This window comes from Heloderma suspectum, chromosome 4, assembly GCF_057233095.1.
Source record: "Heloderma suspectum isolate Gila_16-S chromosome 4, 16-S_ref, whole genome shotgun sequence".
NCBI classification, from domain to species: Eukaryota; Metazoa; Chordata; class Lepidosauria; order Squamata; family Helodermatidae; genus Heloderma; species Heloderma suspectum.
The window spans coordinates 9174383-9187464 of NC_139461.1; the positions used below are offsets into that span (position 1 = coordinate 9174383).

At 48.4% G+C, this 13082-nt stretch overlaps 1 protein-coding gene across 1 annotated transcript in view; it reads right to left on the reverse strand.

Annotated features, from left to right (window-relative positions):
- ADGRB1 (adhesion G protein-coupled receptor B1) overlaps positions 1-13082 on the reverse strand; it is a 365002-nt gene that overhangs the window by 216599 nt on the left and 135321 nt on the right. The window contains exons 9-11 of the mRNA XM_084847946.1: positions 8761-8862; positions 5810-5916; positions 3680-3874 (exon numbers count right to left, since the gene is read on the reverse strand). Coding sequence (XP_084704072.1) covers positions 3680-3874; positions 5810-5916; positions 8761-8862 — 404 coding nt within the window. The remainder of the gene's footprint in view (positions 1-3679; positions 3875-5809; positions 5917-8760; positions 8863-13082) is intronic.

Below are 13082 nucleotides of genomic sequence, written 5' to 3' on the forward strand. Positions count from 1 at the left end.
GAATTTACCATGGCGGCATGGTCACTGCAAAAAAGGGCCTATTTAGCTTGAAAACAAATAAGCCTTTTTTGCCACTGCCACACCACCCAGTTTTGGCAGCAATCTGCCCTATATTTGCCACCTCTGCCAAATTTTGGCAGCAATTCGGTGGTGGGGAAGACAGGGCAGAAGTGCCCCTGGTGGGTTCCAGAGAGGTAAAATCCACCCCCTCCCCAGACCCCTGGATGTTGCTCTCCCCTGATTAGGGATGTCTGTTGCTGGGAAATCCATTTCTGCTTGACTGAGTTCCACAGCGTGCCCAACTCAACTTACATTTGCGGGCTGAGCCGTGGGCTTTTCCCAACCTGCGGGAACTTTTTTGTTTTTTGGGGGGTGGGGTGGCAAGCCATAATTTCCACAAATCGGGGCTGAAATTTGTGCAAGTTGAGCAAATTGCAGCCAAAGTTTGTGCACATTTCATCCATCATTTGCACAATGTAAAAAACAAAACAGAAAACCGACGAACTGGCCTGACTCAATGCAGATTGAGTCGGGCTCTGCAGCAGAAAGCAGACCCGAACCATGGGAAAGTTGCTGAGCCTCACCCCCCGCCCCAAATGGATTCCTCTGATATCCCTACCCCTCTACAGTATGTAGTGATGCTGCCAAAATGAATATTTAAAATATTTATCTGACTGACACGGCGGTCAATTAAGGGGCTTGTGTGCCATCAGGTGCAGGAAATGCAGGGCTAGATGGTTGCCAAGCCTCTGCCTGAAGACCTCCACAGAGGGAGAGTCCACCACCTACCTAGATAATTGGTCCTGATGTTCAAATGAAATCTACCTCCTGCCCCTGCAAGTTAACCACATTAAATCTAGTCCTGCCCTTTTGGGGAGCAGAAAACAAGTCCTCAGCCTTTTTGAAGAATACTACTATGTCAGCCACCTATGTTTGGCCACCTAATGCGAAGAGAAAACTCCCTGGAAAAGACCCTGATGCTGGGAAAGACTGAAGGCAAAAGGAGAAGGGGACGGCAGAGGATGAGATGGCTAGATAGCATCACGGATGCAATGAATATGGACTTGAGCATGCTCCGGGAGAGAGCGCAGGACAGGAAGGCCTGGCGTGCTATGGTCCATGGGGTCACGAAGACTCCGACATGACTGAACGACTGAACAACAACAACAACACTATGTCAGCCTTTCCTTGTGGGACTTGCTTTCCATACTTCAGACCGCCATTATTGCCCTCCTCTGTTCCCATTCCACTTCCAATTTGACTAGGGATAGATGGACCCATCTCCATCCAGGGTATGGGGGAACTCAACGAGCTGCTCCCCCTCTCGCATGGGCCAGACCCACTCAGCGAGCATCCCTGCTGGCCCCACCCACCCGCTGAGCTGTGCGAGCAGTGCCTCCTCTCTGCAACAAGGACTCTGGCAGTCAAGCCCTTGTGCTTTATGCACACAAGGACTTGACTGCTGGGTCCTCAGTGCAGCCAGCCCCCAGCGCTCTCACCCTGGCCTTCTCTCAAGGAGGCCAGGGCAAGAGCACTGGGGTGTCGCAGTGCTCCCAGCCACTTGCTGAGCTCCAGGGCACTCACCAGCCAGGTCCCTCAGCACCCCAGAGCTTGGCGAGCGGGTTCCGGGAGTCTGGAGATGAGGGAGTTCATTGGCCTGTACCTCCTTTTCAGACTCCCACACCATCCCTAAATTTGACTACATCCTTCTTAAACTACAGTACCCAGAAGTGGACAAAGTACTCCAGATGAAGTCAGACAAGTTCAGAATGAAGTCGAACTTTTACTTCTTGTGATGTGGAAACTATGGCTCAAGACATTAATTCCCCCCTGCTCATAAAGCTCAGCTACAATACAAATCTAGTGCTGTCATGATATCCCCGAGATGTTTTTTCCCCTCTAGATCAGAGTGTAAACAGAGCTTCTGAGAATGCTCAGGTCCACAAGGAGTCCTGAGATGTTTATTTTATTATTATTATTATTATTATTATTATTATTATTATTATATTTACATCCCCCCTTTTTTCCTCTTTCAGGAACCCAAAGCAACTTACATGGTCCTTCTTCCCCTCTCCATTTTATCCTCATAACAACCCTGTGAGATAGGTTAGGCTGAGAGTCAATGACTGGCCCAAAATTACCCAGTGAGCTTCATGGCTGAGTGCAGACTTGAACCTGGATTTCCTGAGTCCCAGTCCAACTCTCTTATCACTACACCACACTGCCTCTTAGTTTTCAGAACACCTAATTACTCAGAAGGAATGTCAGGTAACCCAGAGCTTGTTGCACCTGGGACGTTTTCATGAACATGCCCTGCAGTGTCCAAAAGCCAAGCAGTCTTGGGGGGTATAATTTCCAGGGCAATGGACTATCCTACTGAGTACTCAGACATCTGGAGAACTACATGCTTCAAATCAAAACTCTGAGCACCAGAGATGCTGCCATTTCAGTGTTCCAATCACCAGGGAGGAAATGAGACCTCACACATAGGCCTCCTAGTTGCTGCCGCTGCTGGCTCTGTTGCGGCTACAACTACCAGATAAGTTTGGGGTGAATGGAAGAAGGACCCATGGGAAGGCATCATGGGCACATCAGGGGTCCATGGGAAGGCATTGTGGGCTCATCAGGGGTCCATGGAATGGTATCTTGGGCTCATCAGGGGTCAATGGGAAGGCATCGTGGGCTCATCAGGGATCCATGGAATGGTATCTTGGGCTCATCAGGGGTCCATGGGAAGGCATCATGGTCTCATCAGGGGTCCATGGGAAGGCATCGTGGTCTCATCAGGGGTCCATGGGAAGGCATCGTGGTCTCATCAGGGGTCCATGGGAAGGCATCGTGGGCTCATCAGGGGTCCATGGGAAGGCATCGTGGGCTCATCAGGGGTCCATGGGAAGGCATCGTGGGCTCATCAGGGTCCATGGGAAGGCATCGTGGGCTCATCAGGGATCCATGGGAAGGCATCGTGGGCTCATCAGGGGTCCATGGGAAGGCATCGTGGTCTCATCAGGGGTCCATGGGAAGGCATCGTGGGCTCATCAGGGGTCCATGGGAAGGCATCGTGGGCTCATCAGGGGTCCATGGGAAGGCATCGTGGGCTCATCAGGGGTCCATGGGAAGGCATCGTGGGCTCATCAGGGGTCCATGGGAAGGCATCGTGGCTCATCAGGGTCCATGGGAAGGCATCATGGGCTCATCAGGGGTCCATGGGAAGGCATCGTGGGCTCATCAGGGGTCCATGGGAAGGCCTCGTGGGCTCATCAGGGGTCCATGGGAAGGCATCGTGGGCTCATCAGGGGTCCATAGGAAGGCATCTCGGGCTCATCAGGGAACCATGGAAAAGCATCTTGGTATGGTTTGGTGGAGGCATTCAGGCCCTGTTGTTGCACTGAACTGTGTATTTATTATTTATTACTTATTATTTGCTTCTATACAGTTCAATGCCCAGGACATTGCTCAAACATTGTAAAAAGTGGCGCAATGGAGGATTCCGAATGGATTTATTCTCCTTTGGATACAAGACCAGATTATTCAGAATTCCACTGAATTCTCATTGAATTCTGGGGGAAATTCAATGAGAAGAATTTGGAAACATCCCTAATCTAGATACTAGGCTTTCCTCCCCCCACCCAACACATGCCCTTTCTCTCTCCTGGTGGTGTCCCATGTGTTCTCTCACCTGAATGTCACTGGCAATGGGGCTATAATAAGCCCTACGGAAGATCTCGGTCATATTCCTGAGTACATCGAAGGTTGACAGCAGATCCCCACTGTAACTGGTTCCGTCCTGAGAGATCTCCACCAGGTTTTGCAATACCTCTGACACTCCTTCCCCTATCAGCCCCCGCTGGGCCTTTGAAAGATGCTCCCTTGTCTGGTGAGACAAAAAGGGATTACTGTCATCATCACCACCATCATCATGAATCTCTAACTCTCTCCATTCCAAAAAGTCCAGGAGCAAGAAGCACAACACGACACAACATAAGCCAAAATAAAATACTTAAAGAATAAAAATACTACATCAGCATGGATTAAGATGTATCATCCCACTCAGTGGACAACCAGAAACAACCACTCAGTGGGCAACCTCAACACCTTCAGGTGTGCAACACCCCTCCCGCCCAGGTGCACTGCCTCCGAACACAGAGATTTTATATCCTTGAGCTTGTGAGCTTTTGTGCTGAGTTCACATTCATTCATTCCATTTCTATACCACCCAATAGCCAAAACTCTCTTGGGCAGTTTACAATGGTTGAAACCCTAAAAATACCATATAATAGCATAATATGAAACCATTTGCATACAAAAATATAAAACAATTTTGCACCATCAACAGTAGAAACCCCAGGACCAATTAAAGATCTCATCATATGCTGTCAAATGCATGGGAGAAGAGGAATGATGTAACCTGGAAAAATGGCAATGTTGGTGCCAGGTGTCCCTTGCTGAGGAGACCACTCCATAATCATGGGGGAGGGGGAACACTGAAAGGCCCTCTCCCTTGATGTGGTTGATGTAGTCCCTGTCACAGATGGCAGTCATGCCCCCCACCACAACTAATGTTTCCATTGAGGACTTGAAAGATTTCTCTACTGATCATATGGCCTGGCAACCCACTTTGCTTCCATCCTGAGTGTCCAAGGCCTGCTGTTATGGCCCTAATCCCACAAAGAAACTCATGTCCAAAAGTAGTCTTGAGAGTCCCAGTGGGACAGACTGGGTATAAATAGTAGAAACCTTGCATTCTGCTTCTGCCTATGCCTATGCCTGGTCAACAGAGCAGTACTTTCTTCCTGCCACACTTCTAGGGATGGACGAAAGTCCCTTACCTGATCCTGAAGCTTGCTTCGCGGTGGGGGGGAGGCGCTCTGTCCCTCCCCCCAAAATTCTGGCAGGGGAGGAGGTGCCCCGTCCCTCCCCCCCCCCAATTCCAGCCGGGGGGGAGGTGCCCCGTCCCTCCAGCCATGAAACCTCCTTTCCTGCGGGGACGCAAATGGCGGCGGCCGTAGCCGCCGCCGTTTACGTCCCTGCAGTCAGCCGTGATAGGCTACATAAATGTTTACGTAGCCTATCACGGCTGACTTTAAAAAAAAAAAAGCGTGTACGCAAATGGCAGTGCCCATGGGCGCCACCATTTGCATTCCTCATTTTGGCATGTGTAGCCTTATTTTGGCACGTGTAAATGTTTACGTAGACTACGGCGAAAATAAGGGGAACGCTATTTGCGTTGCCCTTATTTTCGCCCTAGTCTACATAAATGTTTACGTAGACTACACGTGCCAAAATAAGGAACGCAAATGGCGGCGCCCATGGGCGCCGCCATTTGCATACATGCTTTTTTTTTCAAAGTCAGCTGTGATAGGCTACGTAAACATTTACGTAGCCTATCACAGTGTTTTTTAAAAATCTAGCCATGATAGGCTACGTAAATCTTTACGTAGCCTATCACGCTTGTTTGTTTTGCTTTGTTTTTAACTTGGAAATGGCGGCGGCGGCAGCCAGTCGGAAGACCGGCCGCCGCAGCCGCCGAACCGCCGCCGAACCACTGCCGGAGCCGCCGCCGCCAGGGACATTCAAACAAGGTAAGTCCCGTCCCGGGGGGGGCGGGGGGGCAGACCGTTTCTCCACCAATTTCGGGGGGCCGAATGCACTGGCATTCGGCCTCCCCGAGATTCGTGGATAAATTCTCTGACATCCCTACACTTCTCCATAGTTCTCCAGTGTGTAGATCCAGCTTCTCCAGCCCCAGCTAGTGACTTGGATTTCAGGGACGCTGACTTGGAGAACACATACTCGCCTTGACACTCACCATCATCTGTATATTCCTGTAGTCAATGGAAACACACTTGACATATGTTGGAAGCATCCAATAGGCAATGCCCTCTTCATCCAGCAAGCACCGTCGCAGGATGAGCCCTGAAGGAGAACATGAAGGGTACAGGGAACAACATCACCAGCCGGTTGGTGAAACAACACCTTTCTTATAACATCCACCCACAACCAAACTAGGATCCCAAGAGCAAGTTCTATATATCCAACAGGGATTGGGACAGTGTGTTTCTCCACCCCAGTGTCCTTTCCATGCCACATGGCAAAGCATTATTTTTGCAACTGAGAGCCAGTGTGGAGCAGTGGATGGAGTGCTTGGCAGAGAAGATGCAGGTCTGAATCCCCACTCAGCCATTAATTTCACCCAGTGACCTTGGGGCAGTCACTGTCTCTCAGCCTAACACTACTGCCACATAGCTGTGGGGAGGATAAAATGCAGCAGGGTGCATGGAGAAGTCTTTGCTTTCGCATCCACCTCAAGGTAGTCTGGGGTGAGAAACCTGCAGACTCCAGGCCTATTTGTTTTGCTGGGTCCTAAGGCAAGCCACTAAGAAATAATTTTCACCACATCTTACACCTTGGAACAGAAGTGAAACCCTACACACAGCAAATCCGTGAAGGGAGGACCATATACTCCCCTCTCCATTGAACGCATAATATTCCCACCCTGGTTTTCTTTCCTTCTTTAATTCCATTACATTTCTTGTATCTCTCATTTTAATCCAGAAAGCTTCAGGCAATGTGTTATTTGCATCTGAACTCGCCCTTTAACCCCAGTTTTCCTTGTGCATGTCTGTCGGGCACCTATCAATCTTCTCTCTCCTTAGTTGATACTGGCCTCCTCCTCCTCCTCTCCATTCCATGGGCACACTGCTTTTCTGTCCTGATATTGCCACCTTTTAGCCCCCCTTCTACAGAATTAACCAAAACATTGTCAGTCCAATTTTAATGCTGCCCATGTGACCACTTCTATTTCTGTAATAAACATTGCATTTCCCCAACCTAGGTGCTCCTAACTCTTTCTGCAGTGCACTGTGACTCTAGTCTCAAAGTCTGAAATTATGCTCTTCCATAACTCAGTGGCAAGCACAAGCTTTGCATGCAGAAGGTCCCGAGGTCAATCCCAAGCATCTCCGGGTAGGGCTGAAAAATTCTGATGAGCTGTTACCTCTCAGGGTCAACAATACTGGGCTAGATGGACCAAGGGTCTGACTTGGTATAAGGCGGTTTCCTGTGTTTCTCTACATGAGCGTATCGATGGGATGTTGTAGATGAAGACTCATGGTAACACAGTATTGTAAATAAGATTAAGATGGGAATAAACCATTAAATTCTGTCCAAACTCTGTAGTGGAGGATTGCAGAAGCCAGAATGGCTTCTGCTATCCACTTAGTTCCAATACGGGGAAAATAATCAATGTATGCCCCCTCGTTGAATCAGAGTTCTTTGGATGTGAGGGCATCCAGAGGGCTTCAGTGTAGTGAGGTCAGCATTTGATTATTTCCCCCCTGTTGGATCTGAGGACTTCTATCCTGGGATATAAATGTGAGGTGGGAGTCTAGCACAGCTCATGGGTATAGCTTCTGAGGCATGGAGCTGGAGGCAAAAACACCCCCTTCTACCAGCACTGGAGGCAAATTTAGATAATTCTCTTGGTTTCACATGGACATAATTGTTGAAGAAATGTTTCCATCCAACCTAGAGTGTCTTGGAAAAGGCAAGGTGAACCACTTCCCACATTAAAATTCCCCTCCTCCCCTCCATGCACACAAGCCATGATGGACCCAAACCCCAATATAGGAAGGCCCAACATGAGAAAACAAAATAGACTGAGACATCTACTACTTGAGATGACTGCTGTGTGGGTGTAGGTCACCCTTCCTCCACTTGGTATCCTCCAAACGTTTTGAGCTAGCATTCCAACATTCCTGACCATTGGCCATGCTGGCTGGGTCTGATGGGAGCTGAACTCTGGAGGGCACCATGTTGGGGAAGTCTGGTATAGGGCATGGTGGAGTGTGTATGTGAGATTCTGCCTTCACATAATTCAGAAGCAAAGTGCAACCAACTGATTACAGGTGGACATGCATCACTTGTTCAAGGGCCACCTGGGAGATCTTTGAATCAGGAAATAAATATCCAGCGGCTGCAACAGCAGCCTCCTTGGAAACCAACAAGCAGCTATTCATCATCTCAGAAAGAGCTGTGTCCATTGTCCTCCATTACTCTTGTCTCTTCTAATTTATTACTATCTGTTGCTTTGGCGGTTCTCCTGCCTTTGGGAGTTTTCCCAAAACACCATAATTTATGAGTTAAAGGGAGGGGGGAATTAAGTCACCCTGTCCAACCCCCTTCTTGCCACAGGAGTGGACATGCTCTCCCATCAAAAACCTAGAAGGGTGGGTGAAAAAAAATGGTCTGCATTTCAGTGTGAACTTCCAAATTCACACTTCCTGAACCTAAACACAAACCAGAGCACAGTTAGATATCAAAATCCATATTTTTCTGAAGACTGAAAAAAAAGTGTGCATTTGAAAAAAGTGCACACAAAATTGGGAAAATGCGCATAAGAAAGCTTTATTCAATGGAAAAACTGCTTGCAAAAATGTATACATCTGAAAAAAAGTCTTGACAAAAATGTGTACGTTGAAAAATGCACACAAAAATGTGTGTACTGTGAAAAATGTGCCCCAGAATACAGGCAAAATTTCATGTGGACTAAAATAAAATCACAATATGATGCAGGAAACACATGGAATAGCGGAAGAATGAGAACCTGAACAAAATCATGCTTGACAGTTTCACCTGTCCATACTAGGAATGTGTTAATCACACAGTATGATCTAGGAGGCAGAAAGTGTTCTCAGGCTTGCCATGCGTTCAGAAGCCTGTAATAGGGGAGAAAGGCCAGGTCAGGCCACCGCATTGTACCTGTGGCATTACGGGGACATCGGACAGCTGCAGCATCTCCAGCAGGGGTCTCCTTCCAAATCACAGAAGCAAAGTTATCTTCATCACAGATTTCATGGGGCTCTGGTGAAAAGAAGAAGAGGAGAAGCTTGAATTTGGTAGATCTGCTGAGAAAGACAGACAGAACCAGGAAAGGAAATGGACAAAGGAAAGACTGATGAGACAGAAAGGAAGAGCAGGACAAAAGAATTGAAGAACATGTACATGTCATGTTCATGAAACTCATTCCTAAGAAAAGTTGGAGAGGGTTTATTAAAGTATGGTTGAGATGAGCATAAGATAGGTTTTCTCAAAGTAGTTGTGGGAGTGTGTTGTTGCACTCTTATCCTGCTGTGGGCTTCCTGTTGTGGTATCTGTTTGGCTACTTTAGGAACAGAAAGTTGGACTAGAGAGGTCTTTGGTTTGATAAGAACATAAGAAGAGCCCTGCTGGACCAGACCAAGGGTCCATCCAGTCCAGCATTCTGTTCACACAGTGGCCAACCAGGTCCCGACCGGGAACCCACAAGCAGGACCTGAGTGCAACAGCACCCTCCCACCCATGTTCCCCAGCAACTGGTGTACATAGGCTCACTGCCTCTTGCTCTGGAGGTAGCACATAGCCATCAAGACTAGTAGCCATTGATAACCTTTTCCTCCATGAATTTGCCCAACCCTCTTTTAAAGCCATCCAAATTGTTGGCCATACTGTGGTAGCGAATTCCATAGTTTAACTATGCTCTGTGTGAAGAAGTACTTCCTTTGATCTGTCCTTAATTGACTCAGCACTTGTGCTTTGCTTGTGCATAGGAGATGGTCTGTTGCATCTCTTCCAGCTAGAGATGTACGGATTTTGTACAATCTGTTCAATCTGAATTTTGAGGATGGTCAAGTGCCTATCGTTCTGTTGCCTGGTCACTGACAGAATCAGATTGTTTCCAATTTGAGCAAATCCACATTTGCGCAAATTTTCACCTCCAATAGCTGAAGCTTTCTGGGTGGTTCACAAAAATTAAAACCAAAAAGCACACAGTAAAACAATATAAAATATAAAAACATTTAAACACAATATAACACTACAACCAGAATAAAACCAGAGTAAAACCTAGCAGCAATGCAGAGATTTAAAATACAGATTTAAAACAGCAAAGCTAAAAGTTTAGAAAGCTAAAAAGCTAACCTTCCCCAATGTGCTATGGAATCTGCAGGTTGGATTCTTAGAAATGTGAACTCATTTGATTCCGTTGTGGATTTCTCCAACATCCCTACTACTTCCAGCTATAAAGCTCTGCTCACAGGAGACAGTATTGCCCAAGAATAGGCGAGTGTGACAATGGGACAAAGGCCAGGGCTGAGCACCTGTTTCACAGGTGGGGGACTCAACTCCAGCCCCTGCCATCATCATTAGGAAAAAGGGATCACACAGGAGATGAGCAGAAAAGGCCCTGCCTGACACAGTGGAATGCCAATGTCACTCAGAGTAGACAACCATGAACTGGATGGACCAGTGAATAAGGTAGCGGCATGCACTCATACAGATCTGACATCAAGGCTGTGTGAACATACCCCAGCTCAGGATCTCTGGGCACTCGCTGAACTGCCGCCTCCATTCCCCTCGCCCCCGGTCCTGTGCTTGCACCTGCTCACGCCCTCCCAGACTCACTGCAATGCTGTCTGGTGAGCACCCGCCATTTTGCTGCCATTTTTAGAACTCCTTTTTTATGCAGAAAAAAGGTGGCAAAATGGCAGGATTGCACCAGATGGGGTCGCAGTGAATCCAGGAGGACGTGAGCGGGCACAAGTGAGTACAGGGACTTGGCGGGAGCAGTCCGGGGATTGTGGGGGGGGGGACCAACTTCCGGACCCAGTCGGGCACCGGCAACATCCCTATTTGGCATTTGTCCATGACCAAACCCCAGACAAACAAAACACTGTTAATAGGGGAGGGGCAATAATGCCCCTTTTCTATACTGCATCCATTGGTAGGGCAGGAATAGTTCTTTTTCTAGGATCTGCAATTTGAAAGTATTATTATTGTATTTCCAGTGCCAGGGAGGCAGAGAGGCATTTGTGGGATTTTCTGCCACAGATACTAAAACAACTTGCATGCTATGGCTATGCACCTTGACCTGGGGAGGAAGCTCTTTGCTGCTAAAGATGGCATGGGAATCCCATAGAACTGCCCCTGCATGCACCTCTGAGCCCCGCTAACCGAGCCCCTGCCCTGATTTCTCCCTTGCCTGCACTTGGCTACTGGCCTGCACTCACCCCAGCGGCCTCATCAAGCTTCATGGTCACCATTTTTGAGAAATAAAATGGTGATGGCAAAAATGTGCCTATTTGTGCACATGCGAAATGTGCATTTTTTCAAATGTGCATATTTACATATGGGCTAACATGCACATTTTAAAAAAATGTGCATTGCACACACACAAATGTGCGCCTTCGCAAAAATGTGCATTTCACACATAAGAATATGTGCATTCACAAAAATGCACATTTTTGCTCTTACAAAACCATGCACATTTTTGTGATCACCATTTTATTTTTCAAATAATGGTGACCACAGAGCTGAACAAGGCTACTGGGGTGAGTGTGGGCTGCTCACCAAGTGTGGGAGGGCCTCAAGCGTGGCCTGAGGACCAGTGAGCGGGGGCAAGGACTGGATGGGCATCTGGAGAACCCACATCCTTATTTGCTGCTCTGTCTACAGAAAGCAAATGTCTGAGCCAGTCCTGTATGTGGGCAAGAAACAGGCTTTATGTCCTGCTTGTGGGCTTCTCAGAGGCATCTGGTTAGCCACAGTGGGCAACAGCATAGGGATGGCGGAGAATTTCTCCCCGAATCTTCGGGAGGCCGAATGCCAACACATTCGACCCCCCAAAATTGGTGGGGAAATTCTCCGCCGGCCCTGCGCCCCCCCCGGGATGGGACTTACCTCCTGTGAATGTCCCTCTCGGCAGCGGGTCCCGGCGGCGTTTCGGCAGCGTTTCGGCGGGGGCGGGGGCGGCGGCCGGTCTCCCGACCGGCTGCCGGTGCCGCCATTGCAAAAAAAAAAAGTGCGGTAAAAAAGAAAAAACACACCCGTGATAGGCTACGTAACGATTTACATAGCCTATCACGGCTGACTTTGGAAATCTAGCCGTGATAGGCTACGTAAATCGTTACGTAGCCTATCATGGGTGTGTGGGTTTTTTTGTTTTTGTTTTACTTTTTTTTTTGCGGCCGGGTAGACGGGGCGCTTCTACCTGGCCTGAATTTCGCCGGCGAGGGATGGGGCACCTCCCCCCCAGGCTGAATTTCGGCCGGGCGAGGCGGGGCGCCTCCCCCCCCTCACCTGAACTTCGGGGGGAGAACCGAAGCGCCTCCCCCCCACCTCGAAGCAAGCTTTGAGGACAGGTAAGGGACTTTCGCCCATCCCTAGAAACAGGATGCTAAGTGGACCATTTGTCCAACTCTGCAGTGCTCTTATATTTATATCCCTAAAAAAGTAGTGTAACAGACATAAATATGGTCATGAAAAATGCCCATAAACAATTATGTATGTTCTGAACCTGGAAGAGAGGAGATAGGGTGGGAACATACAAGAATAAACCCAGCTCCTTGTCTGAGTAACACAACCCTTTATGTGGAGAAGTTATTTATGAGGCATAAACCAGTGGAAGCTGTCATTGGAGTATTAAAGCTGTTTTTCATCTCTAAGCATGGAGAGGGGAGGGGGGATATATTTCACAGCTTTCGATTGCACTTAAGTTTTATCGGCCATATAAAGCAACTTGCAAAGAGGGTTGGTGCATACAGGGGCTGGATGGAAATGGAACAGTATCAGCAAAGCCAACAGAAGGTGCAGGCACCTGCTGCTTGTGGAAATCCTTGTCCCATTGAGCTGGACACTGAACAAGAACAGGATTCCACAGTGCCAGTATAATGATGTGCAAAAGAGAGACAGACAGCCCAAAGGGTGGGGGAGGAGGTGGGAGTGGCTGTTTGTGGGCTGAAATGAATGATACTGACCATTGGTGCAATTCGTCAGCCTCTACCCAGCAAGGCTAACTGCGAGAGGTCACAGAGCACATTTCCATTCTGGGGCTTGCTACTGTTAAAGGCAATTAGTCAGGGCTGAGCATCAGTGTATAACAGCCACCACTTTGGACTCGACATCCAGGCTTCAACCAGAAATATGCTGAGGAGGGATGGCGTGAGCATCTGGTTGGGGGCTCGAGCCCAGTTGGGTTCCTGCCAGCTCAGCCCTCTGGACACTAGTCCATGGACCCCCGCACCTGTCTGACTCAATGCGTGCCGAGT